At 46.2% G+C, this 25,000-nt stretch overlaps 1 protein-coding gene and 1 long non-coding RNA gene across 2 annotated transcripts in view; both read right to left on the minus strand.

Annotated features, from left to right (window-relative positions):
* Positions 1-25,000, minus strand: part of neo1a (neogenin 1a) — a 187,404-nt gene that overhangs the window by 8,064 nt on the left and 154,340 nt on the right. Inside the window, exons 13-20 of the mRNA XM_084436810.1 lie at positions 20,871-21,015; positions 19,103-19,213; positions 18,419-18,613; positions 15,415-15,510; positions 4,234-4,409; positions 1,941-2,079; positions 1,327-1,434; positions 690-884 (exon numbers count right to left, since the gene is read on the minus strand). Of these exons, the coding sequence (XP_084292936.1) occupies positions 690-884; positions 1,327-1,434; positions 1,941-2,079; positions 4,234-4,409; positions 15,415-15,510; positions 18,419-18,613; positions 19,103-19,213; positions 20,871-21,015 (1,165 nt within the window). The remainder of the gene's footprint in view (positions 1-689; positions 885-1,326; positions 1,435-1,940; positions 2,080-4,233; positions 4,410-15,414; positions 15,511-18,418; positions 18,614-19,102; positions 19,214-20,870; positions 21,016-25,000) is intronic.
* Positions 10,408-12,288, minus strand: LOC311307919. The gene is made up of 5 exons (XR_014630396.1): positions 12,153-12,288; positions 11,603-11,739; positions 11,286-11,379; positions 10,792-11,124; positions 10,408-10,552 (listed from the first exon to the last, which is right to left on the minus strand). It is a non-coding gene; the product is annotated as an uncharacterized lncRNA (long non-coding RNA).

The raw sequence follows: 25,000 nt of genomic DNA on the forward strand, positions 1-25,000 counted from the left end.
TGTCGTGACCTACTGCTATCTGTCTTCTCAGTGAAATTGCTACGCACAGCTCACTCAGCGGGAACGCATGTGATTGGTCAGACAGCATAAGCGCCTGTGATTCGTCCGTGTAGTCCTAGCACACTCAATTCAAAGCAAAATTATTAATCACATTAATTGGGGCCTTTTGCGATTAGTTAATCTCGGAGGTTATAATCGTGATTACGATTAATTCACGATTAATTGTGCAGCCCTACGTGTGGGAACATCAAACCCCGAGGAGAGAGGAGGTGAGGGAGGAGAAGGAAGCGAGGACAGTGAAAGACAAGAAGAGATGAGAGTGAAGGATTAACAAGGAGAGAAGTTTCTAGATCAGACCTGGTGATATTACAGGACGAGCACAGAAAGCCTCTAAAGACCAACGCAGAGAGGTGAGAGGAATCAACAACGTTTCCAGTGACATGAAGCGAGCCTTTCCACTCCCATCCCCGACTCCTGGCCAATAGCTTTGATGTTTATACGCCCCGCCTCTCCCTCCTCCCACCCCCGTGTTCCTGCCCCGCCCCCAGCCCCGCCCCTCCCCCCCCCAGCGCTGCTACTCCAGGGAAACGGAGACTGAGACTGAGGAGGGGGGGGCGTGTGACAGGGAAGGGGAGGGTTAAACCCCAGGGGTCAGCAGCAGAGCCGGGCGGGGCGGGGGTGGAACCTACTCTTGGGCGTGCGGAAGTGCACGGCCTCCGACATGGGCCCCATGCCCTTGGAGTTGCGCGCCTGGATCTTGAAGTAGTAGGTGGTGTCCAGCGTCAGCTCCTGGATCTGGTGGGTCAGACGGTTCCCCACCACCGGCTCAATCACCCAGTCATGCACCTCAGCGTTCACATCCGTACTGTAGTAGATGATGTAGCCTGGGGGGGGGGGTGAAGAGAGGGAGAGAGACAGAGAGAGAGAGAGAGAGAGAGAGAGGGAGAGAGAGTGAGGGGGAGAGAGAGAGAGACAGAGGGAGAGAGACAGAGGGAGAGCGACAGAGGGAGAGAGAGAGAGAGAGGAAAGAGAGAGAGACAGAGAGAGACAGGGAGAGAGAGAGAGACAGAGAGAGGGAAACATGCCATGAATACATACTGAGGGAGAATGATTTTAGATCACTGATTACATTGTCTAACTGAAATTTCTCAATGACACAACGACATTCGTATTCTGTTCATCCTCCAGCCCGTTGCGGGAATGTGATGGTGTGTGTGTGTGTGTGTGATGGTGTGCGGGTGTGTGTGTGTGTGTGTGATGGTGTGCGCGTGTGTGATGGTGTGTGTGTCTGTGATGGTGTGTGTGTGTGTGTGTGTGATGTCATACCTGTGATCTTGCCGTTGGCCTCGGAGGGGGGCTGCCAGTTGACGATGAGGGTGCGCGGTTTCGTCTCCTTGCTCACCACCGTCACGTCTTTGGGGGAGGAGCTGGGAACTGTTGGCCGAGGTGAAAACAAGCGCACGTCACAACGGGCACTTCATGTTTCATGGGGGGGGGGGGGGGGGGGGCTGTGACACCGTACTGGTCTCAAACGTGGTCCCTAGTCTCGTGTGTTCAGGTGGTGTTAAGGTGATAGTGTTGGGGTCGTACTGGTCTCAAACGTAAATGGTAAATGGACTGCACTTATATAGCGCTTTTCCACCTTAGCGGCACTCAAAGCGCTTTACAATGACCTCTCATTCACCCATTCACACACACATTCACACACCAATGGCGGCAGCTGCCATGCAAGGTGCTAACCTGCTCATTGGGAGCAATTTGGGGTTAGGTGTCTTGCTCAAGCAACACTTCGACATGTGGACAGTTGGAGCTGGGATTCGAACCACTGACCCTTCGATCACTGAACGACCCACACTACCAACTGAGCTACAGCCGCCCCCGACGTGGTCCCTAGTCTCATGTGTTCAGGTGGTGTTAAGGTGGTAGTGTTGGGGTCGTACTGGTCTCAAACGTGGTCCCCTGGGCGGTCATGCTCCAGGTGCTCGTCCTCCGGCCCTTGGTCACCATGACGGAGAACTCGTACAGCGTGTTGGGCTTCAGCCCCGTCACCATGTGGCTCAGGTTGGTGGTGTTGGCCGTCTGAGAACACACACGCACGCACACACACGGACACACACACGGACACACGCACGCACACACGCACGGACACACGCACACACACACGCACACACACACACACACACACACACAGGCACGCGCGCACACACAAACACAAACGTTCATACCATACAGTGATACAGTACACATTATGACCACAATGTGGTACCCAAGTCCAGAGCTTCAACGTCAAGACAGAATCCATTACATCAAATGCATACATATGAGACACAACGCCAGTTTCATTACTACATACATTGCTACAGTACAGTACTTACTAGGAACACCTAGATGATAGACAGGCAGATTTCTGCATATTGTGAGAATAAACAAAGTGAAAGCAATCCCAGCCAACAGCTACCCTCTCAATACAGACGAGTCACAGCTGCAGTTATATAAGCAAAACGCTGGAGTTGCTTTTATCTCTTAATCCTATTTCCTCTTCCACACTCTCATTATGGCTCTGATCAAAGCAATGTAGCTTTAGCATCCTAGCAATTGGGGCTACATGAGGTTACAGTAATTTAGCATAATTGCCTGCTGTTTTGAAAGCATATAAGAAGCTCCAATCACGCGCTAAGATATATAAACACTGGTAATCAAGGAAGGACAAAGACAGGCAAAAAATCCCATTTGGTCACGGTGGAAAAGCCAGCTCATTGTGGACGGGCCTCGTCTGTGTAGTCATGTAGAGGCTAACCTCGCCTATTCACCGCCGAGAAGCCAGGGGGATTGAATGGAGGTGTGGGCGGAGCCAGGCGACGGATGCGTTTGAAAGATAAACAATGGGGCATTTACAGGGGAGGGCAAACATCAGCTGAGGTTGTTGGAGTCATGTGCTAGCAAATTGTGTTAGCCTGCTGCCATTCCTCCACACGAGCACGTTAGCGTCGAGCTACGCTAGCATGTGCCGCAGTGGCCTTTACTGGGCTGCACGGAAAGACCAAACAACGGCAGGCCTACAGTACATCATGAAATATTAAAGATACCGGGATGTTGTATCCATCAGATCATCCCAGAGTGGACAAGTAGGAACAATATCAGCCACGGTTAGGTTTCACCAAAATTATAGAATAAGATTAAAATATGGCCGCCTTTTATTAGCCATTACTCATGAGCCAGTTGATTGACATAATCAACCAGGTTACAGAATAACAGGCAGATGTGTGTCTTCTGTATATGGTGTTGACTGCTGAATCAGACCAGTGTGTGTGTGTGTGTGTGTGTGTGTGTGTCAGGTCCCATCCCTCTCCCCCTCAGCCCCCTGCATGTCTTGTCCTTGTTGAATTATTTATGAGTAAACCAAGCCCTCTTTATCTGTGCTCTGCTCGCTGGCGTGCGCACACATATGGGCTAACACGTGCACACACACACACACACACACACACACACACACACACACACACACACACACACACACAGGTGTGTGCTACATGAATGCACGCGCATGCATGCACACACTTTCTCTCAGACACAAACACGCACGCATCCGCACGCACGCACGTACGTGCACGCACACACACTCACACACGCACACATAAATCCTGTATTTGGGAGATAAGTAATGATCCTAATTGAGCTGGGCTGGCCTGAAGCAGACAGCTGGAAGACAGGCCAAGTCAAGGCTCAGTCTCTCAAGGATACATTTTTCTTGCAAAACCAATTTTGGTTTTAGTTTGATATTTTCTCTGCTCTTCCCGTGTCCAACACATCCTCACTATTACACACCTTGTTTATTTACCTTGTTTATGTCTGTTGTTTTCACATCAGCTTATGACCACAATCCAATACTATGTGAAGACCTATGTTTTACTGTAAATATAGACTATATTCCCCTGATGTCTCCAAGTCCTTGGACATGAGAGATCATTCATTACAGAACGCACAGAGTGAGTTGAGTGTATCCAACGAAAAGATGGACGTAACTGATGAAATTCAACTCAGCCAATCTACAAGCACCCTCTAGTGCTGACTGCAGTCTCCGTAGCAAAACTCATCATGGATCAAGGTGAGTGGTTCCCTCTGAAAGGCGAGACGGCTGACCTGACTGGCTGATTGGCCGGGCTTACCAGCCATTGATTCCTGAGCCAATAAAAGGCTGTCGAAGGTGAAAAGGCGGCCCCTCAGCTACTGTACCTTCATCTTGGTGTTGGCGGGGATGTTGGTCTTCCAGCGCACCGTGTAGTAGCGGGCGTCCGTGATCTTCTGGTTCTTGGGCAGCGAGTTGTCGGCCCATGTGACCTTGATGGTGTCGTGGCTCAACACCGAGGCCTGAACGCCGACGGGCGGGAGCATGGGGGTGGGGTCTGGTACTGGCGTGTATGGAGGATGGAAGAGTTCAATCAAATCAACGTCAGGGTCGATGGGGTCTGCGAGCAGTTAACACGTATGAGGTTGAACAGACACAAAACAAACAAAGGAAGGTGGCGTGGCGTGTGGGGCGAGTTGGATCGGAACAGAAGCGGGGGCAGGTCAAACCAATAAGGGAGGAGAGCAAACGTAAGGGAGGAATTAAGTTAATGAGTTAAAATGAGGGAGGAGGAGGAAGAGGAGGAGGAAGAGGGAGAAAGGGAGAGCAACGAGGAGGGGGTTGGGAAGGGTGAAGAGAAAGAGAGAATATTCTATTAGACACATCGGACAAAACTACATCTACATCAACACTCAGGATCTAGACACACTTAGGCTACAGGTAAACAAGGGGAGTTTTCTACATCAGAATCAACAACTATATTGTGTGAGACAGTGAACCGTTCCAAAGAAATACTACAACTAGAGAGACCGTGCAGGAGAGAAACCACGCGGGTGAATGCCGTTCATAACCCCTCTAGACACCTACAGAGCTACACAATACTAAACTAGCAATACATTTGAGAGGGTTGAAGCTTCACAAAAGTTCAAGATGTAAGGCAGATTTGAGTTTCAGAATAGCAGACTCAGTACCCACTTACCAAACCTTTAAAGGGAAATATAGTCTGCCAGACAGTAATTGGCTGGAAAATCAGTCAGTGTGAAGCCACAAATATGATGTCTTTACTGACAGCAGTATTCTAATCACGTGTTGCTATAGATGGAAACCTTGTATGTATACCCTAAAATAGGACCCTTGCATAAGGGACATGAGATGCAAATATGTTGTTGTTTTCTTGTTTACTATGTAGAATAATGGTGGGAACACAGGGTCAGGTTGCTGAATGACTGCTGCCTACACAACAGACCCTACATGTGGGAGATATACAGATCAGACACCACATACTGGACACCACGGACCTGGTGGCCATTGTTACTTGTGTAACAAAGCTATGTGAATATGTGTGTGTGTGTGTGTGTGTGTGTGTGAGAGAGAGGGAGAGAGAGAGAGAGGGAGAGAGAGAGAGAGAGGGGAGAGAGAGAGAGAGGGAGAGAGAGAGAAAGGGAGAGAGAGAGATAGAAAGAGAGATAGAGAGAGAGAGGGAGAGAGAGAGATAGAGAGAGGGATAGAGAGGGATAGAGGGAGGGAGGGAGAGAGAGAGAGAGAGAGAGATAGAGAGATAGAGAGAGAGAGAAGCAGTAACAAGCGGATCCTGAACTTGAGGTGCCACGTTGCTAAGCAAACGCTTCAATATGGCCGCACAGACAGACTGACCGCCCGGCCGCCATGGTTCCGCTACCCTCCTCGCCAGTCCTGCTCGCCTGACTGACCATGGTCTCGTAGCAATAAGACTGGTCACTCTGGAACCCTCCCCCGAAAACTAAGCTAGCCTCGTCCTTACCGCTCTGTTCTACACCTCATTATGCAACACAAGCAATTGTCATTGGATGTCAACTTCAGACTCATTTAACAGGTATTTGATCTCTCACTTCCTCATCCAGATCTATTCAGACGTTATTTACTGCTGCAGTGTTTTACTGCCAAAGTGTTTGAGAGTAAACAACCCTGTCTAGGTCAGCTTCCCTCCTTCAACCCTCAACTCTTCCTCCACTGAGATGAGCTGGCGGGGAGGAATCCTCTCTGGGATATTCACACTTCATCAGCCTGGAGAGGGAGGGTGTCCAGGGCTGCCAGAGCCCCAGCAGGGGTGTGTGAGTGTGAGAGACGTGTGTGTGTGTGTGAGGGTTTTCTGGAGCAGTGTGTGTGTGTTCTGGCGTGTCTGTGCAAGTGTGTATTTCTACGGTGGAAGGCGGTGTACGGATGGACCACGTTGATTGGGCCAGGGGGGTGACGGGGGGCAGACAGGACCACTCCTCTCGGGGGGGGGGGGGTACAGCAGACAGGACCACGCTTCTCAGGGGGGGGGGGGGGTATGGGGGTGAGCAGACAGGACCACTCTTCTCAGGGGAGGGGGGGGGGGAAGGGGGTGAGAATATACTGTCTGGGTGTTGCTTTTGGGTCAGACGCTTGTGAGCGAAGTTGAGAAAGTGACTTTGCTGGCTGCATTTTTCTGCTTTTTCTTTTTTCTGTGATGGGATGATGTTGGCATTTCGGGTTCTGACTTGAATTCGAACCTCAACAGGAAGCCTACACAGCAAAATAAGCATACTCAAAATAACACTATAAGAGTTAATTTCAACACTTTCAAAGTGTCTATATGGGTCCACACCACAAATAGTTAATTCAACACTTTTGAGGGAGTTGACGTTTTGACACTCAGTTGGAGTTAGTATTTGACTCTGTGGGGAGTTGGGATGTGACTCTACAGGATGACACCAGTGTTGAGTGTTTGCATTTTAACACTCTGTTGGAGTTAGAATTTTCACTCTGTGAAAGAGTTAGGATTTCACTCTTCTGGATGACACTTTCCAGTGTTCCAGTGCCATGTTATATGTCAACACTAATGAAGTGTTACTTGCTAGCTCTGTAGGTGTTGGCTACAGTAATAATTAGGCTTGTGTGTAAAATGATTATATACTGCAAACAAACAATGTTCCTTGGTTAAATTCACATGTTTAATTACAAGCACCACACACAAACATACAGCAGTATGGAACAATATACATTGTGTTGTTCTCCTCATTTGAGTACTGTCTATCAAAGGGTTTAAAATAAGTGAGCTGCTCCAAGTAAACAATAGACAGATCATCCTCTGTTTCCTCAATGCAATACGCATTTAAGTGTTCATCAAAGTAGAGGGTGTCTACACTACAACACAACAGAACTGCACGCCCTTCATGTATAACAATATTACAGATTTTTTGGAAGACTGGGAGTTCATGGTGTGTTCCTGTGCAAACAAATAAACCAACCTGGTACTCAGTCCCGTAATTTCTGACCCACGTGGTTGTAGAGACATGTAACAATGGGTCTAAATTCAATGCTATTCTAAGTATTTTTCCACCATTCATGTCAGAGATGGTCTTTGCTTTTACAGGCCCCAATTCAAATCTCTTGAAGTCATACGTTTCATACTGAAATGCCAATTGACGTTGATGCTGTTTTACTAGTGTTTTAGTGATGTGTTTGAAATTTTTTACAGACTTTTTAAAGAACCTATGTTTGGATTCAAATCTCATGCACCAAAAATGCAGAATAGGGCCAATTTTTTTAATGCATCGGGGATAATGTAGCATAAGGTGATGCTTGGGAATCAAATTTTTATCAGGATATAATGACTTAAAAAGAGCATGGTGATCACAGATGAGATGCTTCAAGTAACATACCATACCATCAGATACAATGGGGGAGAAAACAATATTGACAATTTGCAGCAAGAGTTGGAGGAGGCTCCAGTGACGATTATCCCTTTCAATAACATCACCAAATATAAGGGGAGTGTTGCGCAGTACACACCATGACTGAGTGGCATTCAATCCCAGGTGTTTGTTTGTATCATCCATTTGTAGCCCACTTGGTTTATTTTTACGATTTGTATAACCATAGTTAAAACTGTGAATTCTCTCGGACAGTAATCCCATAGAAACATAGCCCTGTTTAACAAGATAACGGAAAACCAACTTGAGCTCATACTGCACAACGCCCTCTAACAAATCATGCATTATGTCAACTGCATAGTTGTCAGTGCTATGAAAATACTGCAATGAATTAAACACACAGGGCTTTTTGACACCATACACTGACTGTATAATAGGATTGTCATTTAGTTCCTTACACTGCTCAGTATAAAGCTCTTTTGAGCGCAAAACTAAATCAGGATGATCCTCTGAAAAAATAGACTGCATTTCTTCCTTACTTATTAAACAGAATCTACAGCAATGCGTTGCGCTAAAGGATTCAACATAACCCAACGAAGCATTTAGTGCAAGATTATCTCCTGTTATTTGAAAAACGGTACCCAGCAGAGGTTCATCAAAAAAAGGAAGTTGTAACCCTTGTGTTTCTAAAATACCTATATCTGCAATAAGAGGCTTCAGTATCTCATCAAAACCATAAGTCTTCACATCTGCAGTGTGAAAAAGAGCAACAAGATGCACATTCATTAGCACAGAGTTAAATTTAGGTGGAAGGTTTTTTAAAGTAAAATAAATGCAGCCTAGTTTGTGAATCCCTCTTTTAGAGCCTAAAGGGTTGGCCGTTTCAAAGTCATCATAATAGATTAGAAGTTGAAGAGCATGCCTGTGTCGAGAGAAGAGTGGATGGTTTTGAAAATACGAACCATCATGAATATCTTTGTAGAATCCTTTTTCACTTAGTTTGTCTTGTAAGAAGGCGTCTCTTATTTCACTACTTTTGAACATGGATTTAAGAGTGCCAAGAATGGGTACATACATATATTTGTCTGTTACTGGAACTTCACTGTAGACACCTGTTGTTGTATTTCTACGTACGTCTAATCTCACTCCCAAGACATGCTCTTCAGGTTCAACTATTTCCCACCTCTCACGGTAATACTTCTGCCTCTTTGCCTCAGTGTTAAATGTTGAAAAGGGATTATCTAAACTGTCGAAGCACTGCTGTATCTTTTGGGTAAGACCTGAACATGTTTCACTGGAAAAGGCTTTCAGAACAGCCTCTCGTGATTGACTTTGAACATCATTAACAACTTCTTCCATAGAATTTACTATTGTTTGAACGGTACTTTCAGAGAGACCCGACCCTTGCAAGTGTGCAATAACTGCACCGCACATAGACGGCAAATGAGATGCAACAGAAACACTGTGTGAAGTACCAGGAAGACCTGCTGAAATAGCACCAGACGCTGTACATACCAACACGTCACTTGAAGACTCCATGTCACATTCTCTTGGTGTGGCAACATCCTGCCTGGTGTCGACTGGATGATCTGGTGCTCCACCAGCATGTACAGTCCGGATGTGTTTTCTGAAGCCATTGTAGGTACAAAACGATAACAGGCATCCTGGCTGTCCACATTTTAAACTCAAGTTCTTGCCCGGGTATAGTCCATGTAAAAACTTTAAATGCTGACAAAGAAGTGAACATGTGTTGTGGTGCATTTTACAAAGAAAACATGTGAACATTTTCGGTCCTGGACGTGTTCTCAGTCAAGTCAGTTGTCTCGCTGCAGCAGTCGTGCACGGAGTTCCTTGACACGTGGGGTTTCCTTTGCGCTTTTGACGTCGATGTTGTAGACCGTGGTTTGAAGGAATGTGTAGAAACCACAAAGAGCTTGATCATAGTTGAGGCTGAAGACGTAGTGAGCTTTGAACAGCTCATCCACTGCAGCCACCGATGTCAGGGCACTGCATGGAATAGCCTTGTGGTCGAAGGCGATGTAGAACCTCTGGATCTGATTCCGCTGCTGCCCAACACAGAAGAGGACGGGTTGTCTAGCATGAGCTCCCATCGCATCCCGTCGGGCCGCAAGGAAAGTCGAAATACTTTTTCCTTCCTGTAAGCAATTAAACATGTTATAGTGAGTTTGTAGAATTGATCTGTCATTTGGTTACAGGCTGAATTTTTTTTTTTATGACAGCAACAAAATCTGTTTACGATATCTGATAAAAGAGGTGAAGAATAAATGTGTAAGAAATACAAACATTATTTACCTTAACATATGTCACAAGGTGCTTGGTTGCTTGAGCTGAACTGATCTTGCCGGTTTTGTTCTGGCCTCTTGAGGTTGGGGGGAGGAGATGCAGGAGCAAGAGAATTGCTGACATATCAGCATCCCAACCTAGAGATGATTCTATTTCAGACTTTTGTCCATTTGTGGCAATTAATTTAATCAACTTCACACTATGAAGTCTATGGAAGTTTCCTTAGACCCAGTATGTTTATAGAAGCCTAGAACCAATGAAATGTCTTAAGGAATACATGCACTGTGAATTGTTGGACCGTATGTAGACAGGTATGTGTGAATGTGTATGTAAGATGTCTTCAATACTAACCGCAGAGTACTTCTTCAGGTTGTGGCTCCAACGCTGACATCAACTCCGCAACATGCGAATTTGGGGAAAGAGTCTTGCATTCTGCGATGACCTTGGGCTGGAAATATGTTGGCCACTTGGCAAGGAACCTCCCGGACACCTCATCTCCAAACATCATTGAGAAATCCTGATCAATCTTTAAACAGATTAAATCAAGATAAGATTAGATCAATCTGTCCAAACATACAGTCTAATTCAAATGAAGTGCCTTAAGTACTGAAGGACGTGTTTCTGGACTGTGTCTGGCTACACAAACTCGATTAGCTTATCACTGTGCACAAATGAGTCCTGAAGTACATCAGACTCTTGGTTTGAATTAGTCTGTTATAGTACACCTCACATGAAAGTAGTTTAAAGGGTTATATATTCACTCACCAATCCTGCCACATCCAAGAAACGTGGGAACACGTCAAGGACTGATGCAGCCACATCCTCATCATGAACCATCTTCTGTCGGTAACAAAAAGTCACCCTCATCCTGTCTTTGACAATCGACTCATCCGTGGAGTGCCTCATTGTAGATATAGCCTCCTTGCACTCGACACCAAAGAGCTGTTCACCAGTTTCCAGAGATTCTCGTGGAGCTGTTGGGCTGTTTTGATGAACAGTGGTGGAATGCCTCGAAGACCGATTAGGGGTGTTGCGTTGAGTCGTCTTGATCCTCCATGCAAGGTAGCCAGTATTGCCATTGGGTTCATAGTAGTGTTCCTGTTTGGAAACAGAATGCAAAGAGACATAGATGATTGATAATTCAGGGCTCTGTTTAAACAGACATTCAAGTTTCAGCACTCAATATCACAAAACATGAAAGAAGATATGAGTGTTTCTGTTCATTTCTGCTCAAGTGTCACTGTTATATATAAACTTACATATCCATTCTCTGAAAAAGGATCTTGGAGGTATGGGAAAAGACTCACAATACCCAGAGCATAGTTAACTCGTACGTTTGACGGTGGAATCCTCCTGTCAAAACCAAAAAATGAAGCAGGATTTTGTTTTAATTTGTGGTTCCGTCCCGTGATTTGGATGGGCTCCCAAATGTATCAGTCTTCCCCGGCCCATGCACCCCTCAACTGATTGTCAGACACACACAAGGAAGCAACAACACATCTTCTACCCCTGCGGCGGGAGAACACTACATTTGGGGTGGAGGTAACAAGATGAGAAAGCAAAACAAAGTTCCTACCCATGCGACTCAATCATGTCTGCAACCAAGATGTTCACCATCTGTTTACGCTGAACATCTGTCAGTGTTTTAGTCTTGTGATATTCCCTGTAGATTTCTTCACCCTTTTGATTGGTTTTCAGAATGCTGTCAACCATCTGCAAAAACAGGTCATGATCAATATTTAAGGAACTAGTAGTGATACCTGTTGGAACACAATCAAAATTGAGGACCACTGATCTACTGTGCATGGCATTGCACGCATGTACATCCATGACAGCAATCCTCTATACATGCATGTGGTTGTGCAGGTGTGTGCATACATTCAGTGCCACCTGCTGGCAGCTGTGGGTAGCGTTATGACTAGTTTGCCATTTAATTTGCCCCATTTACTAAAAAGCGAAATCTGTGCCTGTCTGTCAGGGGCTTCCTGTGCCAAATATGAATGCTGTTAGGCTAACAGTGTCCAAGGAAAATGGAAACATAGTTGGAGTATTGATGTTTGTGTTAGAAACGTTGTATACAGTAATAAATAGCGTATGAGTGGGATGCAAAATTCAGAAACATTTACCTCTTTTGCCTCATTCCGGTCCATTAATTCAGTGGGGCCCCTCTTTCTCTGAATGGTAGAAGGGAGAATAACAGTGGAACCTGAGGAAGAGGACCCGGACGATAGGGTGCGCACTATTGGGGGGGGTGACCCATCTGTTACTACTGAGGATGATAGGTCATCTGCCACTATCTCCAAATCCAGATCTGCAAAATGCCACAAAAAAAAACAATTAGAACAGCCTCAACAGCGGATTACAAAATCAACTAACATCCACCAAATAATTCATGTGGAAACCACACAACAATAGGCCACTGTACAACACTAAAGATACATAATCTAAAACATGGAATGTTGTGAGGGGCTTGGAACAGGGAAATCCCTGCTCTATCTGTCCTTACCCATTACTGGTGGTCCCTTGCGGACCCTGAAGGTCACTACACCTGATTGCACAAGTTCGTCAAAGATGTCGCCATCTACTACTGTGCCTGACTCATCTGTCAAGGTGACCTCACCCTCACCCAGTGTAAACTTCTCTGTAACTAAGCCAATCAAAATAGAGTGTTATTAGTGGTGGGTTTCAGTATCAGTAGGCTAATTGTTATTTGTGAGTATCCACCTTAAACATGAACCACAATATTAACATAATATTTGGAAACTAGTGTAGACGTGTTCATTTGAAAGTGTAGTGTTTCTACTGTACTTACTTCCTTGAAGAAATTCCAGGTAGTCAAACGTCCCATCATTTTCTGGAACTTTGACAAATTTCTGCAGTCCTTCGAAATACACTTTGGCCAGCATTTCATCTGTGCAAAGATCAAACTTAATTTAGGATATACAACATTTTATAGGAAAATGAATACTGTTGGCGCACGTGCTACCTTACAGACAGGCCAATATCTCAAGCAATCATTTGAATTTAAACTGGAGCCATCTATAACCTGGGACTGTTCATTCATAACAGCAACATACATTAGCTTGGCACAGACTGAACATTTGGGAATTAACGTTAGTTGGCTAGCATAGCAAGTTACGTTATGCTGTATTTTCCTTTTGACAACTGATAAATTGATAAGTTGCACAGCAAACACACACTTTCCAGATCCAGAATGATTTTTTGCAATGGTTGATAAACGGGTACCATAACGTTAATGCGCTGCGCCCTACCTCACGTTGAGTGAGCAACTAGCACATGTCCTGTGTAATGTTAGGCCCCTTGACGTTAGCTAGCCAATCCAGATAGTGCTGTAGACTACCTCCATAGCACGACATAGCTAATGTTAAAATAGACCAAATTACAAGACCCCGATGTTAGTTAAGATATTTTAAAAACATATTACGAAGAAAACAGTTAGCCATCTTTTAAATGTTGAAACACAAAATTAACGTTAATGCTCAGCTGCGTCATCAGGCTCAGTTAGCCGTTCGGCTAGGCACAGCAACTGTTAGCCAGACGGGACGGCCACTGACGTTAGACTAACTTTGACTTACATAGGATAACGTTAGTGATACTTAAATACACATTAGCTCTAACAAGTATCTACCTATAATGGTTACGTTTAATGTTATTTTAAAACATTACCGAATTCGAGTTAGCCCTCACTCCTCAGCCTCGAGGCGCTACCATCTGAGCTCAGATGGATAATGGCGCGCTGCTAGCAGGCACACTATTAACCAGCTAGCCAGCTAGCCAGCCAATCGGGAAAGCACCATATGTAGAGAGAGCTAACGTTACAAATGAATATGATTAGCTAATAACTTGCGACAAAGCAGAAGTTATTGGACATAAAAGTTAGGATAACGTTACTTACAGAATTCTCAAGATGAAATCTTTCGTATGATGACCGCTTTGCCAGGGCTGAGTTCAGCTGCAGCCTCGATATTCTTCTGACCAACGTTTATTGAAAATTTCAAATGGATCAAGTGGTGCGCTGGAACACGTTTCCACACCGTTTCCACCTTGAATATGGCCCAGTTTCTGCGCGAGAGGACTTGAGGGTGCACGTGTCGGAGAGTTTATTGACTCCCAGTTTTGTCACCAACACTTTGCTGGCAGAGTGTTAGATTAAACAGATGAGACTCTGATGAGAGTTAAGGCAACTCTAATATGTAACACTTTACACTGTAACACTCTAACACCGAGAAATCAACACTACTGGTTTTGCTGTGTATTTGCAGGAATTATGGATCGGCTATGTGTCACAACACCAAATAAGCTTTGAGGAAGAGAGGGCTAAATTATATTGCAAGCTTAATTTAAAAAAAGAGCAGTTGTATTAAAGTGTAACGGGTAAGAAAAAAAAACCTTTTGAACAAAGCAGCAGATTTTGTGGAATATTGGTCTATTATCTAATATCAAAGCTACACTTCAGCAATCCACCATTTTAGGGTCTTGAAATGAAGATAAAGACGACTGGACGCTCAGACCCAGCGCTCAACTTTATCTCTGGAGTTATTTTAAGTACAGTATCTGCATTAAGGCTGTTCTCTTCATGCTAGAGATGATGACGTGAACATTTCTGACAGAAAGTTTAAGGCACTTTTCTAGAGCAGCTATGGGAACAGAGCAGACCTTAGAAAATATAGATTAAAAACATTCCAATTACTTATTGTGCTTGATTGTTCTTGCCTGGGACAATGGAACCAGTGGACTGTTCCCAAAAATGCAAACCCATCTCACCTGACAGTGCTGGCAGACTCGGAAAGTCATTTCTGGAATATGTAGAGAGTGGGTCGTATGCCCACATCCCTTGTTCTCTGTAAAGCACATTGTGTTGCCTCTGGGTATGAAATGCGCTAGACAAATAAAGCTTTGATTGATCGATTGATTGATTTCAAATCATCTTTTGAACCAGGTCTGTAGCAGAGTTATGTGTCTCTATGATGGAGCACTGGAAGATTCAGGACGACTTAAACACAAACTGAAACCATAGTGAGGTTTTCCAGGTGAATTAATTTGTTGTGAGATCTCATACTATAGGTATAATATTGAGAGAATAGGAAACTATATTGTAGTATTTTGTGATAAACCAACACCATCCCAAGATGACAAGACAGACCAGTCCACAGAGAAGTGAAAGAGAATTAAGACTGTGCTGGAACTATACTACTGAAGAAGTAAAACACCATGACATTTTTTAGTATTGAGGTTTGAAAGAGACCATGCCATTGCTGAGTTTTTGGAGTCCAAGCCATGGATATGAGTCTAGTACAAGAGCATTAACATTTCTACCATGTGCAGTGTGTGTGTGTGTGTGTGTGTGTGTGTGTGTGTGTGTCCTACCTGACTGCGGCCTGGTGATTGCGCTCTCGTAGACAGGGATGCCCTCTCCCACGTTGTTGAAGGCCTTCAGGGTAATCACATAGTGGGAACTGGGGTCTGACGGACACACAGAGAGAGAGAGAGAATTAAAGTGAGAGAAAAAGAAAGAGAGATAGAGAAATGGATATAGACAAAGAGAGAGAGAGAGAGAGAGAGAGAGAGAGAGAGAGAGAGAGAGAGAGAGAGAGAGAGAGAGAGAAATGTATCTAGATAATCAAGCTTGGGCTCTTGAGACCCTTTCCTAATAATAATCATATTGGCCAGTGTGAATATTTCAATGCAATTATTTCTCTTTCATTGTAATTTTTATGAAAACTACAATTATGCACATATTCAAACTGAGCAAACCTCCTCCCCCGATGTTTACATAAGAACATGAGGTGAGTCATACTCAAAGGGCTTTGCAGCTGAACATTCATCAGTAGTGTTCAGTGTGCTGGTCTAGAAGGGACCTGGACTAGAAGGGATCTGGACTAGAAGGGACCTGGACTAGAAGGGACCTGGACTAGAAGGGACCTGGACTAGAAGGGACCTGGACTAGAAGGGATCTGGACTAGAAGGGATCTGGACTAGAAGGGACCTGGACTAGAAGGGATCTGGTCTAGAAGGGACCTGGACTAGAAGGGACCTGGACTAGAAGGGATCTGGACTAGTAGGGATCTGGACTAGAAGGGATCTGGACTAGAAGGGATCTGGACTAGTAGGGATCTGGACTAGTAGGGATCTGGACTAGAAGGGACCTGGACTAGAAGGGATCTGGTCTAGAAGGGACCTGGACTAGAAGGGACCTGGACTAGAAGGGACCTGGACTAGAAGGGATCTGGACTAGAAGGGATCTGGACTAGAAGGGACCTGGACTAGAAGGGACCTGGACTAGAAGGGACCTGGACTAGTAGGGATCTGGACTAGTAGGGATCTGGACTAGAAGGGATCTGGACTAGAAGGGATCTGGACTAGTAGGGATCTGGACTAGTAGGGATCTGGACTAGAAGGGACCTGGACTAGAAGGGACCTGGACTAGAAGGGATCTGGTCTAGAAGGGACCTGGACTAGAAGGGACCTGGACTAGTAGGGATCTGGACTAGTAGGGATCTGGACTAGAAGGGACCTGGACTAGAAGGGACCTGGACTAGAAGGGATCTGGACTAGAAGGGATCTGGACTAGAAGGGATCTGGACTAGTAGGGATCTGGACTAGTAGGGATCTGGACTAGAAGGGACCTGGACTAGAAGGGACCTGGACTAGAAGGGACCTGGACTAGAAGGGACCTGGACTAGTAGGGATCTGGACTAGTAGGGATCTGGACTAGAAGGGACCTGGACTAGAAGGGACCTGGACTAGAAGGGACCTGGACTAGAAGGGACCTGGACTAGAAGGGACCTGGACTAGAAGGGACCTGGACTAGAAGGGATCTGGTCTAGAAGGGACCTGGACTAGAAGGGACCTGGACTAGAAGGGATCTGGACTAGTAGGGATCTGGACTAGAAGGGATCTGGACTAGAAGGGATCTGGACTAGTAGGGATCTGGACTAGTAGGGATCTGGACTAGAAGGGACCTGGACTAGAAGGGATCTGGTCTAGAAGGGACCTGGACTAGAAGGGACCTGGACTAGAAGGGACCTGGACTAGAAGGGATCTGGACTAGAAGGGATCTGGACTAGAAGGGATCTGGACTAGTAGGGATCTGGACTAGTAGGGATCTGGACTAGAAGGGACCTGGACTAGAAGGGACCTGGACTAGAAGGGACCTGGACTAGAAGGGACCTGGACTAGTAGGGATCTGGACTAGTAGGGATCTGGACTAGAAGGGACCTGGACTAGAAGGGACCTGGACTAGAAGGGATCTGGTCTAGAAGGGACCTGGACTAGAAGGGACCTGGACTAGTAGGGATCTGGACTAGTAGGGATCTGGACTAGAAGGGACCTGGACTAGTTCTGAAGACACACATTTGAACATGAAGATTCATTCATACAAAATCGCAATGTAAAAAAAAACACAAACAGAAAAATATCGCTTGCTAGTCTATCAAAAATGCAAGTGAAAAATAAGTAAATTTTAATTAATTAATTAATTACTACCATCTTCATGATAACATAAGGCAGACAGGGCTCCTCCAAAACAAGGAGGGTCTCAAAATAAATAAATAAATAAATAAATAAACCAGTGCAGGAGAGACTACACCCAGGAGAGACTGCTCCCAGGAGAGACCACGCCCAGGAGAGACTACACCCAGGAGAGACTACACCCAGGAGAGACTACACCCAGGAGAGACTACGCCCAGGAGAGACTACACCCAAGAGAGACTACGCCCAAGAGAGACTACGCCCAGGAGAGACCACGCCCAGGAGAGACTACACCCAGGAGAGACTACGCCCAGGAGAGACTGCTCCCAGGAGAGACTACGCCCAGGAGAGACTACGCCCAGGAGAGACTACGCCCAGGAGAGACCACGCCCAGGAGAGACTACGCCCAGGAGAGACTGCTCCCAGGAGAGACTGCTCCCAGGAGAGACTACACCCAGGAGAGACCACGCCCAGGAGAGACTACACCCAGGAGAGACTACGCCCAGGAGAGACTACACCCAGGAGAGACTACACCCAGGAGAGACTACACCCAGGAGAGACTGCTCCCAGGAGAGACTACACCCAGGAGAGACTACACCCAGGAGAGACTACGCCCAGGAGAGACTACACCCAGGAGAGACTACACCCAGGAGAGACTACGCCCAGGAGAGACTACACCCAGGAGAGACCACGCCCAGGAGAGACCACGCCCAGGAGAGACCACGCCCAGGAGAGACTGCTCCCAGGAGAGACTTCACCCAAGAGAGACTACACCCAGGAGAGACTACGCCCAGGAGAGACTACACCCAGGAGAGACTACGCCCAGGAGAGACTACACCCAGGAGAGACAACGCCCAGGAGAGACAACGCCCAGGAGAGACCACGCCCAGGAGGCTCGTACCCAGGTTCTCGATGCTGTAGTAGCGCTGCTTGTAGTCCACCTTGATGGTCTGGGCGTGGGGGCTGCCGATGCCGTAGCCGATGCTGTAGCCGCGCACCACGATGTCCTGGTTCTCCGGAGGCGTCCAGCTGACCACGATGCTGCTGACCAGCGGGCGCACATGCAGCGAGCTGGGGATGTCTGGCACTCTGGACTCTGGAGGACCCACACACACGCACGCACACACGCACACACGCATACGCACACACACACGCACACGCGCACACGCACACACCACACGCACACGCACACACGCATGTCCCCCCACACACACACAGGGATGATGAAATATGTGGTAAGATATGCTGAAATGATACAATTAGAAGAGTAGATGAAATCAGATGAGACCATTATATTTTTGCACCCTTTGCCTTAACAACCCAGTTTTAAGACCACCCTAGAAGATGAGAAGAATACTCTTAAATGTATTTCAATCATATTGTATTCTCGTCAGTAAATAAGTCACCAGACGCTACATAAACATATGCTGAATGAAATCAATGAGCCAAGACTGCGCTCTGCTCAGTAGAAAGATGTTTACACTACTTATTCCATGGCCCAAGGAACGATGAGCTTAACAGTCAGGGCAGAGGTCAAATGTACTGGTCCGGTTCACTAGGGAGGTTCTGGTTTGGTGTTCCTCACCGTCCAGGTCGCTCTCGAAGGTCTCGGCCGTGGTCCAGTCCGTCGCAGGTCCGGAACCGTTCACCGTGATGGCCGACACGCGGAAGGTGTACTCCGTCCCCCGGTCCAGACCTGCCGGACACACGGCGTTAGAACAGCGAAATTGAATCGAATCGTTATAATCGATTCTGAACCTTGTGAATCGGAATCGAATTGATTCTTGAAATTCAAATCGATACCCAGCTCTAGTTATAACAGCTGGCACTGTGTTTCTGCATCTCTAAATGACTGGAAATTAGTCTCTGTTGAATAAACACCTGCTGTGTTCTTCAAAAATAGCATTCACATAACCTATAGTTAATACACGAAAGCCTGGTATCATTTCCATAGTGACCATTCTACTATCATTTCCATAGTGACCATTCTACCAACTGTTATTTAATCACAGTTTATCACAGCCCGGTGGATTTGTGGAGCTGACTAACTCTTTGATACCCACAGATGGTCTTGTGTATTGAGTTTTCGTAGTGTGAAAACTCTTAGACAAAAACTTTCCTTTTTCAGACCCCTGGCACTGCATGGCTAACACCACTAATCAAAGAGGTTAGCACAATAAATATTTGAAGCCACAATATGTCTGGATGAGGTCCGATATTTCTCAGTGTGAGTGAGGGAGGAAATCTATAATTCTCTCTGTGGAGGAAATGAACCGAGACCTTGTCATCATGGTGCAATTAACTTTTCCCTCAGTTCGATATCACAGTGCTGATAGAGATTTATGTTAACCATTGATTAAGATTTTGTGGAAAGCAAAGCAAAAAGGTGCAGGAAGAGAAAATAAAAAAGGAAGAAAAAACCACAGAGGAAGAAAAAACCCTGCAAACTCTGGGTGATAAAGCGTGTTTGGGTCTACTTCTCCCTCTCAGCCATGGCAACAGGCTGTTTCATCATCGCCCTGGGGCCAATTCTGGACCCCCCTTGAAGAGGGGCCGCCCGCTGCCTCACAGCAGAATGGGAGCGCTCTAATTACTGTAAAAGTTTCATAACTGTCGGATTTGCCGCTGCTTGTACGTTAAATGTTAATTCTGTCGTCTTCTCTCTCCCTCTTGTCTCTCTCTCCGGGTCATCCCTGAAGCTATCGCAGAGCTGCAGAGACACTCGCTGCCGGAGGCGACAACATTCCCACTAAACGCCTTTGAACCAACAAATCCCCCCACCTCTGTTTCACCCCAAAAATCAAACCGAAATTGACTTTTAAGTGCGTATTCTCTTTGATGGCAGCGCACAGCGTGAGATTGGATGCCCTCAATTCCCAAAAAGTCTCTGAGACGTTATCTGATCATCACTGCCATCGCTAAGAGCCCTGGTGATCGTCTAATATCCACGGAACATTTGAAGAAGGATGGAGAGAGAGACTACAGGGAGTTTCTGTGAGGAGCTGGTAGCTTTAAAACTGTCTGCAAACGTCAAACTGCCTTTTGAGGACGAGGTGTCTACATGTCAAACACTTAACGCCAGAAAAAGACTGCAATCAAAGCCTGCTCTGTACGAGAGCACACACACTCGAGGGGCCGGTGGTACCAGAGCAAGGAGGGATACTCAACGACTAACTTTCCGCATGTTTGCGCCCCAAGTCTGGCTGAAATTGAATTCCCCTGGATCCAACCAGGATACCTTGCTTAGTCGGCAAGCTGTAAACTTCCTCATGAATATTCATAGCTTGTGATTACCGTGACCATGTATATTATTGGCTGCTGTAATTGTGCTGACGCGGGGTGGAGCTGATTACCGTCGATGAGCTGGAAGAGCTGCGTGCCTCCGGTGGTCTCGGCCGCCTCGCTCTTCCGCTGGCCTTTCCGGTAACGGATCTTGTAGCCGGTGATGTCTCCATTCTGGCTGCCAGGGGGCGGGGCCTGCCACCGGACCATGATGCTCTGGGGCAGCGGGGAGACGAGAGAGAGGCTGGTGAGGACAGGCACTTCAAACATGGACATAGACCACGATGAGACCTTTAATCATGTGACAATATCCACCATCGTGCTGCTGAGTTTAATACGTCACGGTGGCGCTGCGAAGAGAAGGGTTGTACCAAAAACGATTTGGTGTGCGCAGGCCTCTCATGTGACTGTAAAGATGAGCCTTCCCACCACGCGTGGACGGTTATGTAAATAAATCTCACACAACTGTCAGTGACATCACTGCTGAGTTCCAGATAGAAGAGCATGAGGAGGGAATAAAGGCATGAATAATGAATAAGACTGGAGCTTTGGAGACCAAGTCCTGGTGAGTGTTGTGTGTGTGTGTGTGTTTGATCGGGGGGTAGTGTCCCTGGGGGGCTAGGGAGGTGGAGAGAGATGAATGCAGGTTCTTAGCTGGCGGGCCTGCAGTGGGGGGGCAACTCAGCATGTGAGAAGAGTTAATTAACACTACCCCACTGTCACATTCATGCACAATCTCTCTCTCTCACACACACACACACACACACACACACACACACACACACACACACACACACACACAAACACACGCACGCGCGCACACTCTTCCCCACCAGATTCAAGGGAGTAGCACAAATTAAATCTCTGCTAAGTGTGTTCAATTAGTTAACTTCTATTTTCCCTATTATGCACTCTGGTTAACTCGCTAAGCCTGCTTCAACCCCCCCCTTTCGTTATGTTGTCAAAAATACATTTATCTGACAAATGCGCAAGGTAAAAAGCAGGTGTTGCAGGGGTTACTGGTAAAGGGAGGTGGAACCGAGTCTTACGCTCTTAGAACAGTTAAAAACAACACAATTTTACACTGTCGGAGAGTGAAGCATCCACAAATCTCCAGGTCCATCGAATTAATTTTAAAGAACTTATAATAACCGAATTCAACACTATGGTCAAGGTGGCGAGGACTTCGTATTCCGTAAATCTCATCACCTCGAGTAGGTGAAATCCCAAAGTCCTTTTTGACACCATAAAGAATATTGTCCCCTACCGCCTGCTGTCCCCGTGTTCTCTGATAATGACTGCAATCATTTCCTCCTGTTTTTTGTGGACAAGGTTGCCAGTGTTAGATCTGGTATAATCCCTCCCACCTGCCCACTTCCGGTCTGCCCTAACCTTCAATTCTGGGATGTCTCTTGTCCATCTCCCTGGAAGATGTGACTGAGCTAGTGAGCAGCATGAACATCTCCTCCAGGCCTGTAGACATCTTACCAACGTCTCTGCTGAAAGATGTAATCAGCTCCATCCGCCCCTATATGCTCTCTGTCTTCAATAGCTCGCTGGTTTCTGGCTACACTGGCTTCCTGTTCGCTTCAGGACTGATTTCAGGAGTCTGCCACTACAAGTTCGGTCTGCCCAGACCCTAGAGATATTCAAGTCATGGCTGAAGACTCACTTGTTTTCATTGGCTTTCTGAGGCTTGTTAAGCCATACATCCCTAGCCCTGAGGTGATTGTGTAGTTGTATTGTGCAACTTCGGTTGATTTTAAATGTGCTATATAAATAAGGGTGACCTTGACCTGTGTTCCCTCCTATTTTAAACAGGCAGTTGTTCAGCCTCTCCTTAAAAAGCCTAGCCTGGACCCCTCTCTACCTTGCAACTATCGGACTATTTCTAAGCTGCCCTTTATTTCAAACACTTTAGTCCGGTGTTTGTGAGAAACATTCTACAGAGACAGCTCATCTCAGAGTCTCAAATGATATCATGATGTCCTCTGATGCTGGAAAATGCTCTGTCCTGGTGCTGATTGATCTCAGCATAGCGTTTGATACTGTGGATCATCACGTCTCGCTAGACAGGCTTAGAGAGGGCGGGCGTCTAAGGGAGCCCTTGATTGGTTTTCCTCATGTCAAAGTTTTTCTGTGGCTGTTGGGTCTCATATGTCTGAGTCCACTCAGGGGGGCGGTTGTATAGCTCAGGAGGTAGAGCGGGTCGTCCAATGATCGTAGGGTCGGTGGCCGGTTCGAATCCCGGCTCCTCCTGACTACCTGTCGAAGTGTCCTTGGGCAAGACACTGAACCCCAAATTGCTCCCAATGAGCAGGTTAGCACCTTGCATGGCAGCTGCCGCCATTGGTGTGTGAATGTGTGTGTGAATGGGCACTTTCATTGGAAAGTGCTTTGGATAAAAGAGCTATATAAGTGCAGTCCATTTACCATCCATTTACCATCCACTCCCCCATCCTGTGGGGTGCCCCAGGGATCGGTTTTAGGACCGATTCTGTTCACTCTGTACATGCTTCCTCTTGACCTCTATCAGCAAATTTGAAGTCATTTCATACCATTGTTATGCAGACGATATTCAGCTGTACCTTCCCTTTTAAACCTGACATGACTGATAATTTTAATGCATTGCATGATTGTCTGCTATTAAGGACTGGATGGCCAGTAACTTTCTTCAACTAAGTGCTGACAAAAGTTCTCATTGTTGCTGCTGACAGCATTGCTTCAAAGGTCCCTCAGTTGTAATATCCTCTCGAACCTGAGAAAGCTCTGCATCATTTTTGATCAGGCGATGCACCTTGACAAGCACATCAAGTCCCTGACCCGTACATGTTTTTTCCACCTAAGAAAATTGCAAAACTCAGACCTATTGTATCTCACTCCGAGTTAGAAATGATTATCCAGGCCTTTGTCTCATCACACATGGATTATTGTAATTCTCTTCATACTTGCCTCAGCAAAGCATCCTTGGAGCGCCTTCAGCTGGTCCAAAATGCCTCTGCCAGACTTTTGACTACGTCCAGTAGAACCTCTCATATTACTGATCTGGCCTCATGGCACTGGCTTCCAGTTAACTTCAGGATCCAGTTCAAGGTTCTTGTAATGGTAAGTGGTAAATAGACTGCACTTATATAGCGCTTTTCCACCTTAGCGGCACTCAAAGCGCTTTACAATGGCCTCTCATTCACCCATACATTCACACACCAATGGTGGTAGCTGCTATGCACTGGGAGCAATTTGGGGTTAGGTGTCTTGCTTAAAGGACAGTCGGAGCTGGGACTCGAACCACTGACCCTTCGATCACTGAACGACCCGCTCTACCAACTGAGCTACAGCCGCCCCCTACATGGTCAGGCACCTGTACATCTGTCTGACCTGCTCCATGCACATGCTCCCCGCAGGTCACTGAGGTCTGCTGACCAGGCTCTGCTGGTTGTCCCTCACCAGGCTCAAGACCAGAGGTGACCGAGCCTTTGAGTCTGTGACCCAGACTGTGGAACGCTCTCCCTCAGGACTTGAGAGCTGCGGCCTCTGTGGACATTTTTAAGCGGCAGCTAAAAACCCTTCTGTTTAGACAGGCAGCTGTTGAATTAATTTTACTTTGTTTATGACTGTTGTCCTGTTTCCTGCGTGTGTTTATTTGTGTGTATTTTTGTTGATTCTTTGTATGCATTTCAACCTGTGTGAACCACTTTGTGAGTCCTCTCTGTTAGAAGTGCTATAGAAATAAAATGTACTTATGTTGTTCTTAACTGAAAACACAGATGTGTTTAAATAACAAAAGCGTGTTGTTTTTCTCAGAGTACGGGATTTCCCCCCAGGCCAAAAATAGCACGGCCATAGTTGATATGGAACAAAGAGCACAGCAAATTAAACTATTAAAAAGGAAATGGCCTTTGTGTTTTAATCCAATTAGCTATGCAGATTCATATGCTAATGAAGCTAAACTATTCATCTGGATGGTAGAATTAATTTCTGGGTATTAAAGTCAGCCATATATATATATATAAATATATATATACACACACACACAGATATATAACACAACTGCATTAGTAGAGAAAACAATTAACCGCTATGCTACAGTTGTATTCAGTGGCACCGTCGGTCCAAAGCGCACAGCTGTCTGATACAGCTAAGCTTCAGACAGAGAGGCTCAAATGTTCTGCCAGGCCCGAGTCTCTGGCCCACTGGGAGGAGG

Source organism: Borostomias antarcticus (assembly GCF_949987555.1).
Source record: "Borostomias antarcticus genome assembly, chromosome: 4".
Taxonomy (NCBI): Eukaryota; Metazoa; Chordata; class Actinopteri; order Stomiiformes; family Stomiidae; genus Borostomias; species Borostomias antarcticus.